Source organism: Drosophila mojavensis, unplaced genomic scaffold (assembly GCF_018153725.1).
Source record: "Drosophila mojavensis isolate 15081-1352.22 unplaced genomic scaffold, ASM1815372v1 contig_74, whole genome shotgun sequence".
NCBI lineage: Eukaryota > Metazoa > Arthropoda > Insecta > Diptera > Drosophilidae > Drosophila > Drosophila mojavensis.
In genome coordinates, this window is record NW_025318899.1 from 20,223,812 (window position 1) to 20,247,298 (window position 23,487).

The 23,487-nt window shown below is 41.9% G+C and overlaps 4 protein-coding genes across 7 annotated transcripts; 3 read left to right on the forward strand and 1 right to left on the reverse strand.

Moving 5' to 3' along the window:
• Window positions 1-1,540: 1,540 nt before the first annotated feature.
• Window positions 1,541-2,721, forward strand: LOC6583090 (cathepsin L). The gene has a single exon (XM_002008732.4). The coding sequence runs from the start codon at window positions 1,641-1,643 to the stop codon at window positions 2,613-2,615; it is 975 nt and encodes a 324-aa protein (XP_002008768.1). The 5' UTR covers window positions 1,541-1,640; the 3' UTR covers window positions 2,616-2,721.
• Window positions 2,677-8,111, reverse strand: LOC6583091 (sodium-independent sulfate anion transporter). Of its 3 annotated transcripts, none has more exons than XM_044009450.1 (6): window positions 8,048-8,111; window positions 4,530-5,136; window positions 4,199-4,474; window positions 3,465-4,137; window positions 3,217-3,396; window positions 2,677-3,157 (listed from the first exon to the last, which is right to left on the reverse strand). In XM_044009450.1, the coding sequence occupies exons 2-6, from the start codon at window positions 5,118-5,120 to the stop codon at window positions 3,054-3,056; spliced, it is 1,824 nt and encodes a 607-aa protein (XP_043865385.1). In that variant the 5' UTR covers window positions 5,121-5,136; window positions 8,048-8,111; the 3' UTR covers window positions 2,677-3,053. The 3 variants fall into 3 exon arrangements, with proteins under 3 accessions (XP_043865385.1, XP_032587705.1, XP_002008769.1); XM_032731814.2 differs by having other exon boundaries at window positions 4,530-5,130; window positions 7,841-8,104; XM_002008733.4 differs by having other exon boundaries at window positions 7,841-8,104.
• A 169-nt stretch (window positions 8,112-8,280) lies between these two features.
• LOC6583092 (CCR4-NOT transcription complex subunit 7) lies at window positions 8,281-13,911 on the forward strand. 2 transcript variants are annotated; one of them, XM_002008734.4, is made up of 4 exons: window positions 8,281-8,656; window positions 10,507-10,853; window positions 10,908-11,325; window positions 13,266-13,911. In XM_002008734.4, the coding sequence occupies exons 1-4, from the start codon at window positions 8,648-8,650 to the stop codon at window positions 13,389-13,391; spliced, it is 900 nt and encodes a 299-aa protein (XP_002008770.2). In that variant the 5' UTR covers window positions 8,281-8,647; the 3' UTR covers window positions 13,392-13,911. The 2 variants fall into 2 exon arrangements, with proteins under 2 accessions (XP_002008770.2, XP_043865390.1); XM_044009455.1 differs by lacking the exon at window positions 8,281-8,656 and adding an exon at window positions 9,338-9,518.
• Window positions 13,912-14,176: 265 nt separating this feature from the next.
• LOC6583093 (PAX-interacting protein 1) lies at window positions 14,177-23,308 on the forward strand. Its single transcript, XM_032731808.2, has 7 exons — window positions 14,177-14,577; window positions 15,366-17,810; window positions 17,894-18,433; window positions 18,500-20,270; window positions 20,334-21,716; window positions 21,787-22,015; window positions 22,085-23,308. The coding sequence occupies exons 1-7, from the start codon at window positions 14,503-14,505 to the stop codon at window positions 22,686-22,688; spliced, it is 7,047 nt and encodes a 2,348-aa protein (XP_032587699.2). The 5' UTR covers window positions 14,177-14,502; the 3' UTR covers window positions 22,689-23,308.
• The last annotated feature ends 179 nt before the right edge of the window (window positions 23,309-23,487 follow it).

Sequence of the window (23,487 nt, forward strand, 5' to 3'; positions counted from 1 at the left end):
CGTACTAAGTAATTGCAGTTACGCACGGATTGTATTACACGAGGCCAGGTTTTCAGGGATCAGTGGTTGTTGTTTTTGGGGGGGCAAATAAGATTGGTTGCCTCTCGTCTTTGATTTTTCCAAGCAACTGTTTCAATTTCTGTGTGGCTTTCTATTTATCTACGACTGCACTAATATCACTTCCACTTTCCTCCACCGAAAAGGTGGGGCCTGACACTCGAGGGGCAAATGATTTGTGACACATTCTTGATGGCAACTTATCTGAAATTTTGTCTTTGATTTGTTCTCGTGATTAATTATGCTGGGAAAGTAAGATTTGAGTTAGTTGTGTAATATTTAATATAGGATGTATATATTTAGTGTTCTTTACTTTGTTATCACATATTATTAAATTAATTTTTTTTTTTAACATTTTGAAAATATTTGTATATATCTGTAATACTTTTGTTTGATCTATGTATTATTAATTATTTAATCAGACAAAAATATTACATTTCAAATTCTCATTATAGTAATATTTTTATAAAATATTTTTGAATAATATTTTTGTATATAAATTTATACATAAAATATTTTTAAAACTTAATGTATATACATATGTAGAAATTAATGTGTACTAATTTAAAAGGACTAGCAAAAGTTTGTAATACTTTTATGTTTTTAGAACATTAATAATTAATAACATTAATCAAAAAGTGCAAGTTTAGAATTTAAAAAAACTGGACTGGATGCTGAGAAGCGATGGCCCGATAGTCACTACGCAGCAAAAGACAAATATACATTGCAATAGTAACCCCTTAACAAAGAGCAAACCATTCAAGACTAAGCACTAAGGAAATGGATCGGAGACTTAAATGAAAAGACTAGACTTAGCAGCAATAAAAGCAAATAGCCACTCTAATAGTAAAGGTTTATTTGAAAATGCGATTTAGAATTAAGCACAACAGCCGCAATAAAATGTATAAAAAAAATATAAATTTTTAAAAATTAAAAGTGCCACCCAAATCCTTTGGCGAGAAGACTTAAGAAAGCAGCCAGAAAAAGAAGACTCAAGAAGTGCCATCCACAGGACCTTCCTGCGAGGTTCCTATAAAAATGTATCAAGTAAAATTGAATGTGATTTACTTAAAAATTGTTATTGTTTGTTGATGCTTTTGTAAATTGTTATTGTTATGAAATTTCTGTAGTGTATACTGTAAATAATTGTGTCTTTATGTTCAACTTGTTAAGCTGCCAATTAGGTAGTAAAAAGCCTGTTTAAATAAAATATATTTAAAAAAAAAAATGGAAAGCGCCCTAATGTATGCAAAACATTTTTTGTTTTAACTTTAATGCCATAAGCACTTTACATTAGTGCCAAATATATTCTCATACTTAGCAATAAATAAAATGAATATTTTTATGAAATCGGTAATGCGTACATAAAGTGTCACCTTCTCAGAATAAGCGATGGTGACTATACACTGATTTCCAATTTACTTGAAATGGCAAGTCGATTTATCGTTTAACCACAACCTCAATATGTAGTCCAAAAATAATTGCTATTAGGGACAAATAACAAATATGCGGGCCATACTGGGGATATATAAAGAAGAACACCTTTCAAAGCTCACCTCATTGTTCCACATTCAAAGCTAAAGATGAAGTCGGTTGTTATAGTATTAATCGCTCTGCTCGTGGCCTCCAGTCAGGCAATCATCTACGAGGATGTGCTTGCCGCCGAATTTGAGGCCTTCAAGTTGAAGCATGAGAAGAGCTACGAGGACATCGACGAGGAGAACCTGCGCATGGAGATCTTTAAGCTCAACAAGGAAACCATCGACAAGCACAACGCACGCTATGCCAGGGGCTTGGAGACCTACGAGATGGGCATCAACCAGTTCTCGGACATGCTGCCAGAGGAGTTCAAGCAAATAATGTTGTCCAATATGAACACCACCAATTTCGACTCCAGCATCGACTCGATCTATTTACCCCACAATATTGAAATTACAGAAGAGGTTGACTGGCGTCGCAAGGGCGCCGTTTCAGCGATGAAGAATCAAGGTAGCTGCGGTTCCTGTTGGGCATTTTCCGTTACGGGCGCTCTTGAGAGTCAACATTTCATAAAGACCAAGAAATTGATTTCGCTATCCGAACAATATTTAGTGGACTGCTCCGTTCCGTACAACAATCACGGCTGTCAAGGCGGTTGGCCAGCAGCTGCGCTAAGGTGTGTCAAGGACAACCGTGGTAATGACACTGAGTCGGCATATCCGTATGAGGCCCGCAATGAATACTGTCGCTACCGTCGCTCAGGCATTGGCGCTACGGTCTCTGGGGTGGAAAGAGTGCCACACAGCGAGAAGGCATTGGCTCACGCTATCGCAGAAAGGGGTCCGGTTTCGGTGTGCGTCGATGCTAGTAAATTCCATCACTATCGTAGCGGCATCTTCAGCTATCCTTCCTGTGGCCAACACGTGAATCATTGCGTGCTTGCCGTAGGCTACGCTCGAGACTTTTGGCTGATCAAAAACTCCTGGGGTAGCTGGGGAGAGCAGGGCAACATGCGCTTGGCTCGCAACCACGGCAATATGCGTAAGGTGGCCAGCTTTGGCGTTCTTCCAATTGTCTAAAGCATATAAAAACATTTGATCTAACCTACCTAAGCAATTATAAATAGAATGTATCAATCAATTCATATATTCATGTATATATTCAATGTATAATCTATCTAATATTTATCTCTCTCTCTCTCTCTCTTTTGAATTGGTAATAAAATATCCCGTATGCAGTGCAACTGAAGTTAGCATAACTTAATCTAATTGAACATGGACAACATAAATCATATTTACAATTTACAATAAGTTAGTTATTCGATTGCGGTATAAATAGAGGAATGACAACGAACCAATTGGATGTGTGGCAGTTAAAAACTTAGCTAGAACTGTGAGAAGGCTTAGACATCGAGGTAAAAAATAGCTGCTTTGGAAGAGTATTAAATTGTGACGGCAGCTTCAACTGTGTGCGCTTTATCGTAGGCAATTCTGTTTCCAAGCGAAGCTTCGATATGTTCACGTACTCTTTGCACTCAGCGTGCTCAGTTCAGTGACTATGTCGTCGGCGTTTGAGTCCACCAGCGGCGCAGTCACTTGCAAATGCAGCTCATAATTGGGAGCTGCAAGAGGAGAATATTTAGGATGATCTATGTATATCCATTGTATATCCATTGCTTACTGTGCTCCAGAATGAACTCCAGATCATTGGGACAATCTATCGTGGGAAAATCAATATTTGTCGACTCTTTCAGTATGACGCCAATATTCTTGTCTGCGCCCATTAGAAACAACGGCACATTCGCCTTGGCCAGCTCCTTGTGCAGATTACCCATGCCGCGAGCGGCTGTGAAATCGAAATCTAAGATCGAAATATTGAAGAAATACAGTGAAAAGTATGTACCAATCCGATATTCTTATCATACATACCATGCACCTGCGCGCAGTCCAGGACAACGGGCGCTGTGCCGTGCGTGGAGAGCGCCTTTGAGATGCCATTGCGCACCCATTCGATGGCCGGAAAATACAGCGAACTGTGCTTGGGCCGTATCAGAATGTAGCTAATGCCATTGATAGTCTGCAATTTGGAGACGGTCAGAACTGGTCTGGCTGCCCGATAAACGAGGAAAGCGACATCGGCGCCAACACCCAGCAGCAGACCAATCTCCACGCCTATTGCCAAGCTCATGACAAAGGTGATTGCGCCCGGCAGCAATTCACGCCGACTGCACCGCCACAGCGGCCGAATGACCTCAAACTCAATCATAAATATCACAGCCGAAATGATGACAGCACTCAACGCCGCCTTGGGTATGTACTGGAAGTAGGGAGCAAGCAGACCCAGAGCCAGCAGCACCAGCAAACTCGTATAGCAGCCCCCGATGGGCGTACGCACTCCACTCGCATGATTGACAGCGCTGCGCGAGAAGGACCCGGTGACTGGCATCGAGCTGCAAAAGGAGCCACAAATGTTGCTCAGCGAGAGGGCGACCAGCTCGCGCGTCGGACTCAATCCGACGCCGCCAAAAGCTTTCGAAATGGCCACGTTGCCAAGCACAGCAATTATGGGCAGGATCAGCATGGAGGGTCCCAGTTCCGAAAGCTGCAAAATAGACGAAATATATTCATAATCATTACATAAACGCAGCGACTGCTGAACTCACCATATCCTCAAAATTCTGATGCTCCTCGGTGCCATTCTGGCCAATAATTGTTGTCTCGAACTTGGGCAGCGCCAAGCTCGGCAAGCCACTCTTCACCTTGCCCGTGAGTATGAATGGACAGTCCGTCTGCTCACCGCACTGGCTATAAGCCAGCACACTAGACATAAGCACTACGAGTGCATTGCGTCCGGTGCATATGACCCAAATGCTGCCGCTGAGTAGCTGCTGAGCCCGCAAGTTGCCCACGCGATTTGCCAGCTTGACATTCTTTAATCTCTGTAAGATAAACGTTTCAGTTAGAGCTCAGGAAAGGACTCCATAGACAACTCACTCGCAGCAGCAGGAGCACAAATATGGAGACCAGTCCCAATGTCAGATCTCCATAACGCACCTGGTGCAGATTGCCGAAAACAGAGCGCATGGTATTCAAAAAATCCGACCCAGAGCCGCCACGCAAACCCAACAAACCCTTCAGCTGCGAGGTGCCTATAATGACGGCCGTTGCCGACGTGAAGCCCACTGTAACGGGCAACGAAATGAGGTCCACCAGGGCGCCCAGTTTGAGCACAGCCATTGCCAGCTCCACAATGCCTGAGATTAGGCACAATAGTATTCCATAGGCTGGACCCGAGTCCAGGCCAAAGCCCGTGTGCCGGCTGGTCATGAGAGCCAACAATGCTGTCGGTCCAATCGTCACCTGGCGACAACTGCCCAGCAATGCGTACACTATGCCGCCCACAAATGCGGAGTAGAGGCCATACTGCGGCTCCAGGCCGGCCAGCGTGGCATAGGCCAAGCCCTGTGGCAGCACCGTCAGGCCCACCGTAATGCCCGCTATCAGATCAGCCACCGCATCCTGCGCCGTATATCCTTGCAACCATTTTAGGCCAGGCAGCAAAACACTCAAGCTCTTCATAGGCATCTTGAGCTATCTGTATCTGTAAGAATTTTAGAAGAATTGTTTAGAATTGTTTATACATATATTTATCAATTCTTATTTTATTGATCAGAGATCATATAAACACATTTGTAGTATTAGGCGCTATTTGTAATACTTCTACACACTCCTAAATGCCATAAATCAATTATTCAATTATTCAATAGTTCGATCTCTATTGCCCTTCTCTGCAATTCTATACAACGCTTTATAATTGATATATATATAGTATAGTCTTTCCCGTCTGTGCACATCATACATATTGCAGACAATTGTTTAGATTACGGAATTCTCTGAATCAATGTAACATGAACTAGTTCTAGGATAGAACGAACACAACTGTATATAATCAGATTAGGTATAAATAAAGTGGGGATTTTTTTAACAAGCTGCAGAGTTCAAATTTATTTTAATGTGAGTCCCAATTGGCCAGTGACATGAGAGTGGGAATATGTACTAACTGTTTTTTTTTTCACTCACTCTCTCTCCCTCTCTTTCTCTCCCTCTCTCTCTCTCTCTCTCTCTCTCTCTCTCTCTCTCTCTCTCTCTCTCTCTCTCTCTCTCTCTCTCTCCAAATATCTACATAGCTTTCTCTGTCTCTATCTCTCTATACATCTACATATACCTTTACCTACCTATAGCTCCCTCCATCTAACTAGATCTCTCACTCTCAGTATGTCTTTGTCTCTGTCTACCTCCCTTTATTTCTATTTTTATCTCTCTCTTTCTTTCGTTCTTCATGCACCATAGCTTTCTATGCTATTCTCTTCAATTTAACTAAACTATCATTTAAATACAGAAAGTAATAAATATTTTAATTTTCAATACTATTTGAAGCATCGTACTTAAAACGAGCTGCAACTTTCACATATATTTCATAAGAAACGATTCTCCCTTTTTCCAAATATGAAAAGACATACATAAATGTTTGCACAAATGTAGCTTTGGAAAGATAAACACGTTACACAACTTCAGAACAAGATACCAATTGTTAAATTTTGTTTATTTTATACGAACAAAATTGATAGCCAATTGACAGAGCGATCAGAATGCCTCGACAGTTGCTCGACGACTGACGAAATTTCAACGCAGTCGTCGATCGCGTGCAGAAATTATTTATGTCGCACGATTTGATACAATTTACTTAATAAGAGTGCGACACAACAAAACGTGATCACTAAACTACATACATACGGCATATACGGCATATGTAAATAAAATAAATATATAAACAAATGGGCGCAATTCAATTGAATTTTAATTTGAGTCTTTCAATCCTATCTCATAATAAATACTACATATACCCTAATCATAGACGAAATTCTACATTTACTGTTGATTCAAGTTTATATTAAGAGCTTTGGCATACTTATTGAGTCGGCCTTGTTATATTATGAAACTATTTGCATTCATAATCAGATACGAAATAGGCGCGATAAGAACTTTATATACACTAACATAAATATTTATCGAAAGCATTCGCTAAAGATTACCAAACTATTGCGCGAAAAAAAATTAACTTTATTTTTTTATAACATATTCAATTATTCACATTTTAATTGTTTCTTTATTTATTATAATTTAGGCATTGTATATATTTTAATGTATTACGTCTAAAATCACGTTATTAATTTTAATGTAAGCTATGGGTAAACTTATATTTCTTTATTATTTTACCGTTATTACAATTATATAATTAATTTTTATTAATCATTAATTTTTTGTTATTCATAAACTTAAATTTGCATTTCTTAATACTATTTTTTAATATTTATGATATAAAATAGAATTATTAATTTCATTAGAAATATTTTTTTAATCACTGAAAGCATACTTGAATTTTGATTATATCAAATAAACAACCTGAAATACATACATACAGATGTCTAAAGATTTCTAGACAAAAATATATTTTACAAATAAAAACTCAATTTCCAGTTGGCTATTTCTAGTTAGCTATGTTTTTTATTAAATATTTGTAAAAATTAAAATAAAATTAAACTTTTATAGCAATGGAAAATAGGTAACAGCTAATAATAATATATCTTTACTCGTGAGCTTTAAAACTTGTTTTTGCAGTTTAAAATAAAATAAAAACAAGTTCACAGGCAATTAAAAAGATAAATGCATAAGAATTCTCAAAAGCTGTCACAATTTTTAGATTGGAGCTCTAAGGAAATGCCACGTCAAGAAGCCTTTTCGGACACAAAACACGTTTATTATCACCGGACTATTTAAAAGAAAACAATTCAAAAAGCGCCGTCATGTAAATGTAAGTATGTACATATGTATGTGTGCTTGTAGGCTGCTTAATGAAATGCCCGCGTTTTTTAACCGCTAAAGCTCTCACTCGCAAGTCAATGCCCAATTGATTGCCTCTAATTGGGAAGATAAGAAAAAACTAGTTTTGGCTGAGGCAGATAAACAAACAAGCGAAACACACAGAGACTCCAATTCGTCTCAATTGGCCTATGTGCAAATGTGGAAAAAGAGTATTTAACATTACCAACAGCTCTTTCAGTTACGCACTTTACTGTAAACACACACAAATAAAATGGGCCAAGTGAAAGATGTTTAGAAATTACTCACTGATGACGCTGGCATGAGTGCGCAGCCTTTAAAACATGTGTAAATTAAACACTCAGCAAAACATTTCTTCCAAATTGAACGTTCATTTCTTAAGGTTTCCTGCATTTCAAACTTACTTCTTGTTTTCAAAACAATTCTGAATTTCTGGGCACAGTGGCCACCGGCAACAACGCGCTTCGCTGTCTAAATCTCTACTGAATACATGGGCAAAGACAGGTACGCTGCTCACGTATTACAAATAGCAGTAAAGCATTTTGCCAAATTCATTTACTTGATAAATGTCCTTAACGAAACTACTCAAATGGCACATCCTACTCACTTACTACGTTTTTTTATATCACAATGCTTAATAAACACAATAAACGAGCTGCATATTGTGCATTAAAACTCAAACAGCTGATTGTGAAGAGCTGCCATCTTGACCGCAGATAGCAGCGCCATCTATTTGACATGAATGAAACTGTAAGTCATTTAAATAAACAATGAAGTTTATAGTAAAATTAAACCTAGTAAGTCATTGAGAATGGAAATATTTTTGTTTGTTTATTTTAAATACTTATTCACAGTAAGACATAGCTATACAAAATTCCAAAAAAAGAGCCACAAGTTATTGTGCAGCCCAGGTTTTGTCTCTTGGTTTCTCGTTGTGCAACACTAGAAACATTGCGCTGTTTTTAACACTACCACAGATTCATTTCTTTCATTATGGCACTTTAACATAAACAACATTTACGCCAATTAATTTATTTAACGCCACAGTCATCGCTCTAATACCGGACTTCATTTCGGTTACCATTCGCAAAGCCGCAAATCCGTCTTAACGCATACTGCAGCAATACCAAAAATATATAGAACCCGAAAAGTGAAACTCATTCGGCAGCAGCAGCCAAAAAAGCATTTTTGTAAAAACAACCAAGCATACTATGAAATGGGTAAGTTTCCAGAGGCAAGGTAATGCCAAATCAATTGTTATTTTAGGCCATTGGCAGGCATAAGGGCTTCCTTATTACAACGGTGGCGGCCTTCGATTTTCACGTTCAACTGCACACATTTTCCGCATATGCGTGTATTGATTACAAACACACTTGCATTGAATGTGTAGATGTGTGCGCTTGGATCTCTCTCTCTTTCTCTCAAACACACGTTCGCACACACATGCATATATGTAAACAGTGTGTAATATAAAAAAGGCGGTTGCATTTTAAAGCGCGGCAAAAATTGCAGTCGCATTCAGCCGTGCCCCAGTTTAAATTGTGTCGCTAATCGTCTTCTTTTTTGTTTGGATACCTATGTGTCGCCATTATTTTGATAATGCACATCACATGACCCTTGACCGCACCCCATGCAGGCGGTTTGCAAGCAACTGCTCAAAATTATATTCTATTCTAGAAGTTCTTCCTCCTTCACTCCTTTCACTCTTGCTGAGGCAATCATTCAATTAAAACGAGAGAGCATTATGCATATTGCTTTCCAATATCTATGTATATAGAGATAATGTATGTTAATTTTCTTTGATTATTGATTACCAATTTATGTTGATTCCAACCAACAGTTGTTTAAATATTCCAATTTCGCTAGCCTTGAAGTCAACGTTGCTTAACGTTCTCTTACAGGCGATGCTGTGAGATCACACTAAAAAGCTCAGAGAACTAAATTCAAACTATAAGAAAAAAGCAAACAAACAAACACACTCGAAAGAAAAAAATTACTTATACATAGCTTAAGGTTAACTTTGGTGAGAAGGTGGCTGAAGCAGCTCTGCAGCGGCAGCAACAGACGGCGACCGTCGACGATGTAAGTAGCGCCCAAGTAACTCCCAATCACAAAGTAAACCAATCCTTAAAATCAACCAATTAGATCTCTCTATTGCCACTTTGTTTTTATGTGCATTTGGTTTTTCTTAAGCAGCGGGCAAAATTATGTAGCACCTCTCTAACTACAAAATTGGCAAAGAACAAAAAACGCAAATATTTCAATAACTATTCGCACTCCAAAAACAGAAAAATTTTTCTTTAATTCCGACTGTGTTAACCAATTGGCCTGGCTACTTCGTATATCTTTATGTTGCTAACATTCCATTTAAGAAATTTCTATTTAGACACTTCCTTATATGCATATAGTACACTCAAATGGAGCCCTGCTGAATTCTAATGATAGTCGTATATTTCTTAAGGAACGTCAGCTAGTCTCTGACGAAATTCTATATCATAATTAACTATAGTAAAATCAAGGGATAAAGTATACTGAAACTTCAAACAGTTAAGCTACAAACAAACGAAGTTTTCCATAAAATCCATTTTATTCCAAATTCCTAGAAAAAATTAAAATTTAAGATCAGTCTAGATAAATGATAGATCTATTAGATATTGCAATCATCATCGTTCCGCTTTGCTTTAGATACTGAAATGTCTGAGGCCCTGCTAAGTTTCGATCTTGATAGATCGAGTCGTCTGTTGATGCTGTTTAATAATAGTTTTTATATATGTATTTTAGATATGTATATAGGACCAGAGACTTCTTTGTCTATAAATTTGAAAATATGATATTTATATGTATACATATATACATATCTTTATAAGCATATGTATATATGTATATATATTGTAAAAGCAACAAAAAAATAATAAATAAAAGAAGTCGAATGAAGACAAATGGCTGTGAGGAATTCTTAATCAAACGAATCATTCAAATGGGCTCCAACAACCGCAACACCAACATTCACATATTTTCACGAATATATATATTTTTCAAAAGGTGTTATACAAAGCTTAACCATTCACAGACAATGCCATCGGCCATCAGCGGCGGGGCGCATGGCCAGGTGCATATACCCAGCAATGAGGAGTGCGGCATACGGGACGTGTGGAAACATAATCTAGAAGAGGAGTTTCGCACCATACGAAAGGTAGTGCAGAAATATCATTATGTTGCCATGGACACAGAATTTCCGGGCGTTGTGGCGCGACCCGTTGGTGAATTTCGATCGACCGCCGATTATCATTATCAATTACTGAGATGTAATGTCGATTTGCTGAGGATTATACAGCTAGGCCTCACGTTTATGGACGATGATGGTAAAACGCCGCCGGGCTACTCCACGTGGCAGTTCAACTTTAAGTTCAATCTAAGGTAAGGTTGGCGTGTTAGTAAGGGTAATACCCTAACTCTGTTACTCTATTGCAGCGAGGATATGTATGCGCAAGACTCGATAGATTTGCTTCAGAATTCAGGAATTCAGTTTAAGAAACATGAAGAGGACGGCATCGATCCAATCGATTTTGCCGAGCTGCTGATGAGCTCAGGCATTGTGCTGATGGATAATATCAAATGGCTTTGCTTTCACTCCGGCTACGATTTTGGATATCTCCTGAAGCTGTTAACCGATCAGAATCTACCCGCGGACGAGAGCGACTTCTTTGAGTTGCTGCATATATATTTTCCCAATATCTTTGATATTAAATATTTGATGAAGTCATGCAAAAATCTGAAGGGCGGCCTGCAGGAAGTGGCCGATCAGCTGGAGCTGCGACGTGTCGGTCCACAGCATCAGGCCGGTTCGGATGCGTTATTAACGGGCATGGCTTTCTTCAAAATGCGTGAGGTACAACACACATTTGGTTTTCACTTTGACATTGAAGAGCCTTGTGTATTCTTTCCCCATGTACTTGAGCATAACATGCACCTTAAGTCGGTTGTTCTGGTCAGTTTGCGAAGCAATAATTTTATTGCAGTCCCCAGTGGCAGCTGCGACGACAATAGCGACAACAGCAGCTTCAGCAGTCCCCGTAGTACAACAACAACAACGACGACGTCGACGACGACAACAGCTAAGACGAACGGCGACAGCCTAAGCATGTCACAAATAATCACACGCTCTCAAGCCGTAGGCTTTACCATCACAGTCTATACACGCACCGTCACACCACCGCCATCGTCTGGTGCCCAGAGCCTCTTGGGCACCACAAGCAATAGCAGCAGCAGCAGCCTCAACAACACGCAATCTTAACGTTGCAAGTGTTGCTGTGACTGCTGTTGCCACAGCTATGTTGTTGAAGTTATTGTTGTTGTTGTTATTGCGCGGATGCATTGCAAATATCTTGCTTTTTCATTAACCACTTATCATTTATCAGTTGTTAAGGTTTAATGTTTCAAAATCACATTCTTTTTAACTTTCAACAATTGTTTTCTTATTTCTCTCCTTGTGTACATAGTCCTACTCCTCCTATTTTGTTTTTTTTTTTTTTTTTTTTTTTATCATTTCTTACGCATTTATAATACTCCTAATCAGATTTTAGACGCCGCTGGATACATACGAAATACATTTTATTTGTTATGCTGCATGCAACGCACTTTCATCGGCTAAAACCTAACCCAACACAATTTTTGTAAAAAATCCAAACTTTATTTCTTGATGAAGAAAAACACAAACAAAAAAACACATTTTCTAACCATTTTTAGTTAGTTACAGTTGTAAAAAAAAAAAAAAAAAGGAAATCATGTGAAACATGTTAAAAAAAAAAAAAAAAAAAAAAAAAAAAAAATGAAGACAGTGCAACGAGCTAAGTTTGCTGAAATTTGAATAGAAAATTAAAACAATGAATTGAAATTCAATAATTTTCTTTTTCATTATTGTTAATCATTTGTGGTTTCTGGGCTTTACGTACACATTGACACATATCATATCTATATCTATATATCTTATGTATTTTGTTTATCAGAAATATTTTTTAATCACTATCATCTGCTTGCACACATTTGCTTAACTACAAAACATTTTGCTTTAATACATTATTTATTGCTTACAAATTTGCATCTTAACTAAAACAAATTTATATTATTTCGGTATTTGATAGTGATAACAAAAATATTAGTATACATAGTTAATTCTTTATAGATTTCATTTTATTATCTAGTGAAAATTATTTTGTGATACAGGGATAAAATATTCGTGAAGCAGTATATATAAATATTTTAATTATTATTTTTAATTAAGCTGGTTTAAGCTGGTGCTTTAATTATTTTTAACAATTATGTGTCTAATACCAAAGCGTATGTTTTCTTTTATCGTTATAATTTTGAGTGAATTGGGATAATGTTTTCATAAAGTTTTCATTGCACTGTGGAATGTTATTAATAGCAAGTGTTTAACCCGTTTAAAAATAGTTTTACAAAAATCGTTTGCTCAAAGCAAAATTAAACAAAAAATATATATAATTTCGACATCACAAATTGGTAAATGGTATGTAACTTGAAATTTATTTATCTATGTAAAAATATCTTCTTGTGTTTTTCAATATCTTCTTTGTTGCTTCACACTTCATAAACACATATACATATATGCTTATATAGTCTCATCTAAATGTTTGTTCATGTTGCTTATCATTAATGCCTTACTAACTCATTCTAAATTTTAAAGACAATAACTAACTTCTTTTTGTCCAATTTCAAATAGTAATTAAACTGTTCTACACATACAAACTGTTATACACATAGTAGCTGTTATACTTGTCGAAACTGTTATTAAATATTATTTATTTTCAGATGTTCTTTGAGGATAATATCGACCATGCGAAATATTCGGGTCATCTGTATGGCCTGGGCACTTCGTTTATTGTGAATGGCACCAATTTCCATGAGAGTAACGGCGAATCGAACAGCGCCTCATGATTCATACTGATGAAGAGCGCCGTCGTGCATGACAAGAAATTCGAACAAGCTGCTGGAGCTATTCTCGCGTCTCTCCTCCCAGCCCAGTTATGAGCAGGAGGCGCTGCTTTTCCTCTATTTTCAACAACAAAAACAATATGAATATTTAAACAACCCAAAACACATCCGTAATTATGCAATCGCAATATCAAATAATTTACTTACAAGAGATTTTCTACGCTTCTAAAGAGAATTTCCCACTCTGTAGATGTTTTACAACAAAAATTTAAAAATTATTAAAAAAAAAGAGAAAAGAACAAAGAATACATCAAACCGAAAATAGAAAAATACATAGTAAAAACTAAGCAAAACAGAGTTAATAAAATAAAACTGGTAAGGAATCATTTTCAAGATCTATATGTCTTAAATGTGTTAAGATAAAAAATTATAAAACATAAGCTAATAATATGTATAGGCCAACGTGTATTTGTATAAAAAAAAATCAAGCAAATTAATATATTTAAAAGTTTATAAATTAGAACCTAATTTGAACACTTTATTACGTAGTTTAGCAGACTATTTAATACAGGTTTCCACTTGTCGAGTGATTAAAAATTTATTCAGCTTCAACTCACCAAACAAATCCTTCAATATCCCCAAAGCAAATGAACAGTTTAATATTTTGCGTCCGCTTTTTATACAGAAATCTGTTAGCAGTCAGTGTTTACATAGAAAAATGATGTTAAGCAAATTATCGAGCACAGGATGTTAACCTTTTTATCGACTTGTACTCGATATCTGGTATTAGTCAATCGATATGGCAGATGACCATCACTAGCGTTGGTTTTTGTTGCATACAAGAGACGGATGGGCTTCCGTAAAATATAAAAGAATACAAGTTATTTAGGCTTTAGTTCAATGTATTTAAACAATTCAAGCGCTTCTTTTCTTATACGTTGTGCTAGTTTTGAAATTTTACCGATCGTGTGCGATGGGTGCTCAGTGAAAGTGAAGCTGCAGGCCTTACCATATCCATGTCCGCGGCAGCCGCAGCAACAACAAAAGCGAAACGAAAGAAAAGTGAAATTTGAGCAAAAGGAATAGCGCATGCTAGTCTAGAAATAACAAAGAAATGGAAAATTTGAAAATAAGCGAAAAGCTATTCGAGGATGTGATCTATTATGTGCTTGGCAGCCTGGATGATGAGGTAAACATTGAGACTTCTCAGACGAAGACCCAAGGGCTGTACGTGCGCGCCCGTTGTTGTATTATTTGGCATTGTGTGTTTGTGTGCGTGTGTGAGTGTTACATGTGTACGCGCGTGTAGGATTATAGTTTAGTGTTTGTGTGTTGCTGATGCAGCTGTACAGGCCACAGGGCGACTTTAACTAATGCAATTAACAAATAAACATTAAACGTGTCTTTTGGACATAAAAACAATACATTTGTTGTTGATTGTATATCGAAGGAAAATTTATCAGTGCTGGCAGCACAGGGAGTTTCATGTTTATGCATGTCCAAATTCGCGCCATAAAATGTTGCCGGCAAATTTCTAGGCATATGAGTGTGTGTATGTGTGTGTGTAGATAGTGATGAGCGATATATTGCGAAATGTGATTAGCAAAATTTATATGAATATTTAGATTTTATAATAGCTCCAAACTAGATTTTTATTATTAATTTCTAAATTTATTGAATATTAATAGACTTACTTGAATGTATTAATTAGAGATGTATATTATATTGGAGTTGATCGATACATTGGCGAACTTTTACTACGGAAATTTATATGAATATCAAAATATTTAAATGTTAAAATAGTTAATTTGTAATTATGTTGGATAATTATACACTTGAATACCATTGAGCCTTCTAATTGTTAACAGTTTTAATATACATATTTAGCAATTGCCCTGCACACAATATTAAAGTTTGCACGTCTCTAAACTTGATTCTTTCGAAACTGAATAAATCTCTTTTTGTTACTTTTTGCAGAGCGAGCGCTTGCTTAAGAACGGCGGCGCACAATCGAAGCTTTTCCTTTCCGACCAAATCACGCATTTGATATGTGCCAGCAACTACTCCGAGGAGGAGCTGTCCATGAATCTGGACCTCTACAATGTGATACCTGTGATCGAGCAATGGATATTGCACAGCGTCAAGCTGGGTCGCATGGCCTCGACGCGTGCCTTCGATCCCAGCCAGCCGCGTTTCTTGCGCGGCATACGGGCAGCTATTACAAACGTGGTGCCCAGCGATCGGAGGCGTCTCTATGCTATGCTGACCTTCCACGGAGCCGTTGTCACCAACACGTATGGGGCAACCAATACGCATCTGGTATGCGGCGCCGCCACTGGGACCATTTATAATAAAGCGCTGGCGCTCCCTAAGAATGCAATGAATATCGTTACGCCCGATTGGGTCACCGATTGTATCAAATGCAAGAGCTGCCTGCCCTGTGAGCCTTATCATCCCAGATTGCTGAAACCAATCGAGAAACAACGTGCGCAGAAGCAGCAGCAGCAACAAAATCTACAGCAACAGCAGCAACAACAACAGCAGCAACAACAACAACAACAGCAGCAACAACAACAGCAGCAGCAACAATTGCAGCAGCAATTAGCACAGCAGCAGCAACAACAACAGCAACAGCAACATTTAGTTCAGCAATTGCCACAACAACAGCAACAGCAGCAGCAACAACAGCCCCCAGCAGCATCTCAGCTCTCTGATATACTGGGCTTCGGCGACGACAGCGCTGCTAAGAGCATAGCCAGCATTAAGTCCCAGCTGCAGGCATCGGCAGAGCGCGCTGCAGCCGAGCAACAACAACTGCAACAGCAGCAGCAGCAACAACAACAACAATTGCCACAACCAGCGCAGCAGCAGGTTGTTTTTGTGCGACCACGGAATCTGCAGCAGCAGCAACAATTGCAACAGCAATTGCAGCAACAGAGCGCACCCCAAGCGCCACCGCCACCGCCGCCGCCCAATCAACAGCAGCAACAGCAAATTATAATACAACAACAAAAAATCATACCAGCCAACCTGCAGCAACAGCAGCAGCAACAACAGATCAAGCACATCTTGCAGCAGCAGCGGCAAATGAAGAGTACACAGCAGCAGCAACAACAGCAGCAACAACAGCAACAGCAACAACAGCAACAACAACAGCAGCAGCAACAACAACAGCAAATGCAGCTGATGCAGCAACAGGACCAGCAACAGCAACTTCTACTTCAGCAGCAGCAACAACAGCAACAGCCACGTCTGCCTACCACGCCCACCATGCCCCAGCCATCCATGCCCAGTGGACGCCAAACACCGCGCACGCCTCAGCCTGCAACAACACCGCAGCCCGTGCAGTCGCCGCAGCAACAGGTGGCACAACAGCAACAGGTACCTCATCAGCAACAGCAACAGTCGGTGCCCGTCTCGCCGCAAGCTCTGCATCAGCACATCATGAAACAGCAGCAGATGCTGCAGCAGCAACAAATGCAATTGCATCAACATGTTCAAAATGGCCAAAGCCTGACATCACAGCAACAGGCGCTGCAACGGCAGATACAGCAGCAGCAACAGCAACTGTTGCAACAGCAGCAGCAGCTGCAAATACAAATGCAGCAAATGCAACAACAACAACAGCAGCAGCAACAACAGCCACAGCAGCAGCAATCACCACGATTGGTCCAAAATCGTTCGCCAGTCATGCCACCCGGCACACCATCACCTTCGCTGCAGCAGCAACAGCACTTGAGCAACATGTTGCCGCCTCAGTCGCCGCGACAACTGCAGTCGCCCGCGCCACAAATGACGCCGCCACCGCCACCCTCGCCACAAAGTGCGCAGCAGCATTTGCGTCAGCAACAACAACAATTGCAACAGAGCCGCCAGCAGCAGCAACAACACATGATGGGCAGTCCGCAGCAACAGCCGACGCCAACATCCATGATGTCGCCGCAACAGCAGCCGTTTCAGCAACCTGTGCATCAACAGCAACGCATGCAACTGCAGCAGCAACAGCAACAACAGCAGCTTGCACAACAGCAACAACAGAGTCCGCAGCACATCTCAGCGCCGCAATCACCGCAGATATCACAAACACCGCCCATGGCCAACAAGCAACAACAGCAGGCAGCACAGCATCAGCAGCAGCAACAACAACAGCAATCATTTGTCCAGCCCATCGATCCAACAGATCCGGTGCAAGTGGCTCAAGTGCTCAGTCGTTCGACGCTTTCAAGCAATCAGGATTCGCTGATAATGCGGCAGCAGCAGCTGAAGCAACAGCAGTTACAGCAACAACAACAGCAGCAGCAACAAATGCCTACACAACAACATACACCCTCGCCACGACAATCACCACTGCATCAGCAACAAGCAACGCAACAACAGCAACAAGTAACGCAACAACAGCAACAACAACCACAACCAGAGAGGGTATGTCTAACAAAAGGATTGCTCAAAGTGAATCTGAAATATAGATTATGTCTCTGTATACTCATAATTATTTTCCTTTCTAGTCGTTACAGCAAATGCAAGCTCAACAGCAGCAGCCGCAACAAATATCACAACAACTCGCCTCTGGACAACAGCAGCAGCAACAGCAACAGCAGCAAGTGATCACCCAGCGACACGTGATAAACACTTCAACCGCACAGGGACAACAGATAATTCAGAGTCACATGATGAGCATACAGCAACAGCAGCAGAAGCAGCAGCAAATGTTGCAGTTGCAGCAGCAACAACAACAACAACAGCAGCAGCAGCAACAGCAACATCAAATGATACCTCAGCAGCAGCAGCAACAGCAGGCACAACAGCAGCAATTGCCACAGCAACAGCAGCTGCAACCACAGCCGCAGCAGCAGCAGCAGCAACAACAACAAGTGCAGTTTACGCAACAGCAAAATATTGCGCTTGGCAGTGGCGGTCAGGTGCGTATTATACAACAAACGATACAGCCACCGCAACAGCAGCAGCACTTGTTGGGGCAACAGTTTCCGCAGCAGCCACAGCAGCAACAACAGCAGCAAGTGCTGACGCAGCAGCCGCAACAACACGTAAGTTTACATACTAGTCAATTACGGAAATGTTTCTAATGGACTTTCTAATCAATCTGATTTTAGCCACTGCAACAACAACAGCAGCAGCAGCAGCAGCAGCAGCAGCAGCAACAACAGCCACAACAACCCATGCAAACCAAAAAGTTTATCATAAGTCAACAGCAGTTCAGCCAGCTAAGCGCACAGCAGCAGCAGCAGATTTTGGCACAGAATCAGCAAAACCAAAATGTGTTCATTGTAAATTCCACGAATCTGTCGCAGCAACAACAGCAGCAGCAGCAACAGCTTGTGCAGCAACGACAACTATTGCAGCAACAACAGCAGCAGCAGCAGCAACAACAGCAGATGCCACCAAATCAAATGATGTTGGCACAGCAGCAACAATCACCACAACAGCAACAGGCGCCTCCACAAATGCAACAGCAACTGCTCACACAGCAGCAACAACAGCAACGGCTGCAAATGCAACAGCAGCAGCAGCAGGCGCCACAACAGCAACAACAAATTGTGATCAATCAGCAAGTCATCAGCGATCCACAGCGCTTGCAATATTTACAGCAACAGCAATTGCTACAGCAGAAACAGCAGCAGGCACAGCAACAACAGCAACAACTTGTCGGACCACCACAGCAACAGCAGCAAATACTTATACAACAGCAACAGCCAGTGCCACAACAGCAACAGCAGCAGCAGCCTCCTCAGCAGATCATGCAGCAAGTACTTATTAAGCAGCAGCATCTGCCACAGCGCACGCCACCGCCACAATCGCCACAACAACAGCAGCAGCAGCAGCTGATGTTGCAGCAGCAATCGCCTCAACATCACACGCAACTGCAACAGCAGCAGCCCCATTGGTCGCCGCAGAGCCCTGTGACAAATCAGTTGGCGCCCACCACACCAGGCACGCCCACCACGAGCATGGGCATGCAGTCGCCCTTGCCGGGCACACCCACCACGCCCCAGCAACAAGCGCCACAATTTGCGCCGCGCGGTCTGCGCCCACAGACACCATGGACCGCACAGCAGCAGCAGCAGCAACAACAACAACAGCAGCAATCGCAACAACCGCAGCAGCAGCAACAACAGCTTGTGCTGCCACCGCCGCAACAACAGCAGCAGCAGCGCCAGCTGATCCAATTGGACGAGAAGATGCATGCGCACTTCATGTCGCTGGATGCGCACAAACGTGCCGAATACATAACGAAACTGAATCAGAGCAAGCCACGTGTCATGCTGCGCCAGCAGGTGGCCTACCAGCCGCGTCCCGGCGCACCGGGCAGCGTGGTGGCAACACGTGCACAGGGCCCAGTACCGGTGCCGGGGCCAGGCACTTCGCACATCATTGTGCAGAGTCAAATGCCAGGCGGACTCACGCAGCAGGAGCAAATGTTGTGGCTGCAGCAGCAGGGCACGCGTCAGGTGGTAGTGCGTGCTAGTGGTGCGCCCGGCCTGAGTCCGATTACGCAGCAACAACAGCAGCAGCAACCGCCGGGTGGTGCCCAGCAACAACAGCAACAACTACCTCAGCAACAGCAACAGTTCAATCCCAATGATCCTAATCAGCAAATGTTGTTGCAGCGCCAACAGCTGCGCGTGCAGCAAATTCCCATGCAAGCGGCGCCGGCGCCGCAGCTGGGCAAACAGACGGTGCAGTTGATACCCGGACCCAATGGCCAGCTTATCGAGCAGCAAACCATTGTGCAGCAACAGAGCCAACAGCAGCAGCAGCAGCCGCCCACACCGGGCACACCCACCACGCCTGGCACAGGCGTCGTTGTAGGCGGTGCGCCAGGAGGCAATATAATGACACAGACATTGGTCATGTCAGCAACAGGTGAGTTCGTAATTAGATTTGGATTGATCTTAGTGACTAATGCAGATTCTTCTTTTGACCCAGCTCCTGATGGTCAGCAACAACAGCAACAGACGCCGCAGCAGATGAACCTGAAGACGAAAACGGCGTTGGCCAATATGCTGAGCAATCGCCTGGGCAACAATGGACAACAGGCGCCGGCACAACAACAGCAACTCATTTCCATGAGCGATGTACAGCAGCAACAGCAGCAGCAGCAACAACAACAGCAGCAGCAGATTGTACAACAAGTTGTTGTCAGCGGCGGCACACCACAACAGCAGCAGCAGCAGCAACAACAATTGCTACTGCAACAGCAGCAGCAACAACAGCTAGTTGTGGCACAGCAGCAACAGCTGCCGTCTGGAGCGCAGCAACATGTGGAGACACCATCGGCAGCTGGCACGTTACGCATGATGGGACAACAGCATAATGCTGCTGTGGGCGTGCCCGGCCAGCCGCGCACACCGCAGGAGCTGCTGATGCTGCAGCAACAACAGCAGCAACAACAACAGCAGCAGCAGCAGCAACAACAACAGCAATTGCTGCAACAGCATCCACAACAAATGCGACGAGTTGTCGGCGTGTCACAGCAACAGTTGCCGCAACAACATCTCGTGCAGCAACAAATTGTGGTTGCACCGCCCAACATGCAGCAACAACAGCTGCCAGTGGGCGTGCCCGTACAGGTGGCCGGCGGACCACCGCACGTCTACATGCAGGTGCGTCCCGGACAGCCGCCCATTCCGATGCCACCGCGGCCCCAGTTCTATGGCCATAATCCGAACTTGAAGCTACCCCCGGATTTGTTCCTGGTCGGCTGCACCTTCTACATCGTGGAATACGACGAGACGGACAGCGATGAGCTGCCCATCTGGCTGGACACCATTCGACAGTTTGGCGGCGACATCGAGCGCGTCTATTGCGCCCGCGTCACCCACGTCATCTGCCGCACCCAGCGCCATGGCATGGTGATGCAGGCGCTGCGGGATGCCAAGCGCTGTGTGACCGCCTACTGGCTGAGCGATATCTGCCTGAAGCGACAGCTGACGCCGCCCTGGCAGCCCCTGCATCTGCCCTTCCCCAGTCAGTTTGGCTATCGCAAGCCGCTGGAGCGCTACATCATCACCTCGGAGGGCTTCGAAGGCGAAGAGGTGGTGCGACTGCAACAGATGGCCGAGGAGTGTGGCGCCATTTACACCTCCTATTTGTCCAAGGTGAACACGCTCGTCGTCTGCAAGCAGCTGGAAGGCAATAAATACAATGCGGCCAAAGAGTGGAACATTCCGATGGTGAATGCCCTCTGGCTGAGCGATGTCTGCATCGGCAATCTGAGTGGGTTGACCCAGTACGAGAATCCCAAGTATCAGCAGTACAATCTGGCCGCACCGTTCCGCATTGAATGCAATCTGGTGCAGCATTTGCTAGGTGAGAAATTGAAATGTTATTAATTACATAGAATTATGGATTAAACGATTCATTTGCCGTCTAATTGCAGCCGCTTGGAAGGCGCCCATTAATCTGACCCAGGAAGCGCATGAGCGCGTCAAGCGTCATCTTTCCGATCCGTATGCCAACGAGCAGAAGCTGAAACGCCAGAAATTGTGCGTCTACCAGGAGCATCTGCCCGAGCAAATTGTTTGCATTGAATATCCGCAGACAACCAAGCCGCCCAAGGTCATCTTCTCACAGGTCGCCGATGCGGAGGCGCTCAAGAAAGCTGTCGAGTGAGTTGATGAATAAGAAAAATAATGATTCAATGTATTTATATATATACGACTTTTAATTTTCTGCAGGCTGCTGGGCGGCATTGTGGTGGACAGTCCGACGGATGCAACACACTTGGTCATGACACGCGAGAGTCGCACCTGCAAGTTGATTCAGGCCTGTTGCCACGTTGACTACGTGCTCAAGTCTACCTGGCTGATAGATAGCGCAAAGGCCGGCAAATTTGTGCCGCCTGACGAGTATCGCATTCGCCACATACCCGTCGATGAGAACTTGCAGTTCGATTTGGATGCGGTTCTGTGTGCGCCGACACGTTCCACACTCTTTGCAGGCAAATACTTCTATGTGACGCCGGATGTATTTCCGGCACGTGATGAAATCATACGCATGATCGAATCATCTGGCGGCAAAGTGGAGCTGAAACGGCGCAGCGGTGCGGCTGTCGCTGAGGCGCATGTGCAAGCGCCCGACTCATATATCATTGTTACCTGCCCAACGGATATGCATTTGTGCGCGGATCTGACGCGTCATGGCAATCCCAAGTGCCATATTGTCTCCACGGAGTTTGTGATGAGCTCCATACTGCGGCAGCAGCTGGAAATCGAACCCAACTTGATACCTTATCTGTACAACAACAATATTTCCAACAGCAGCAACAACAACAAATCCTAGCGACAAGCTGTCTTCGTTTATTTGCTGCTAACAGCTTGATCCACCTCTTAACCCAAACATCATCAATGAACCCACATTTTCATCGAGCCTGTGAGCTGTGAATGCGAGTCTAGTCCTCTGATTGCGTCAATACTGATGAAAATTGGGCACGAATCGTTTAGATTTACATATATCACCATATATATATATTTATATATATATAGCATGGATCGTTATCAAGACAAATTGATAAAAACTCTGCTTTGTTTTTTGTAAGCACCTCAAACTCAAAGCGCTGATGGCAGTTCAGCTGCGAATCGAGTCATTTAAAAAGATCTATCACATCTATATATTAGCTAGTTACAATCTAACTGTAAGAAAAAAGTACATTTATATATATGTATCGAGTACATATGCATATATATATATATTTTTGTAAACTAGATTTAGGCATATATATCTGTATATCTATATATATGTATAGGCGTATACGAAACGTTTCACAGAAATTTCAATCGGCTGGCTATTAGAATTTTAAGCACCTTTTCGACTTGGATAAAGTCCACGTTGTTCAAGTCAACTCAATGTTAGTTAGGTATACTCAACAAATAAAGCTTATGTTATGTATGTAAACAACAAAAGTGTTTTCTTTTTAATTCTATGCACCTTGTTTGCTCAAAAATTTTGGATGAATTTATTGCAGCTTTTTTTTTATAGATTTATCTAGTTTGTATTATTTTATATATTTAAAAAGAAAAAAAAAAAAAAAAAAAAAACGTTACGTTAAACAGGCAAAATAAAGTTGATAAACATACCGAAT

What these genes read in the sequence shown, in the direction of transcription:
- LOC6583090 (XM_002008732.4), top strand. Translation starts at nt 1,641, where the DNA reads ATGAAGTCGGTTGTTATAGTATTAATCGCTCTGCTCGTGGCCTCCAGT.
- LOC6583091 (XM_044009450.1), bottom strand. Translation starts at nt 5,120, where the DNA reads ATGCCTATGAAGAGCTTGAGTGTTTTGCTGCCTGGCCTAAAATGGTTG. An exon ending in TTGTGCTCCTGCTGCTGCGA is followed by an intron (nt 4,475 to 4,529) that starts GTGAGTTGTCTA and finishes TTTATCTTACAG; the next exon opens with AGATTAAAGAATGTCAAGCT. An exon ending in ATCAGAATTTTGAGGATATG is followed by an intron (nt 4,138 to 4,198) that starts GTGAGTTCAGCA and finishes TCTATTTTGCAG; the next exon opens with CTTTCGGAACTGGGACCCTC.
- LOC6583092 (XM_002008734.4), top strand. An exon ending in AACTTTAAGTTCAATCTAAG is followed by an intron (nt 10,854 to 10,907) that starts GTAAGGTTGGCG and finishes ACTCTATTGCAG; the next exon opens with CGAGGATATGTATGCGCAAG. An exon ending in CTTTCTTCAAAATGCGTGAG is followed by an intron (nt 11,326 to 13,265) that starts GTACAACACACA and finishes ATTTATTTTCAG; the next exon opens with ATGTTCTTTGAGGATAATAT.
- LOC6583093 (XM_032731808.2), top strand. Translation starts at nt 14,503, where the DNA reads ATGGAAAATTTGAAAATAAGCGAAAAGCTATTCGAGGATGTGATCTAT. An exon ending in TTGGCAGCCTGGATGATGAG is followed by an intron (nt 14,578 to 15,365) that starts GTAAACATTGAG and finishes TACTTTTTGCAG; the next exon opens with AGCGAGCGCTTGCTTAAGAA. An exon ending in ATTGGTCATGTCAGCAACAG is followed by an intron (nt 20,271 to 20,333) that starts GTGAGTTCGTAA and finishes CTTTTGACCCAG; the next exon opens with CTCCTGATGGTCAGCAACAA.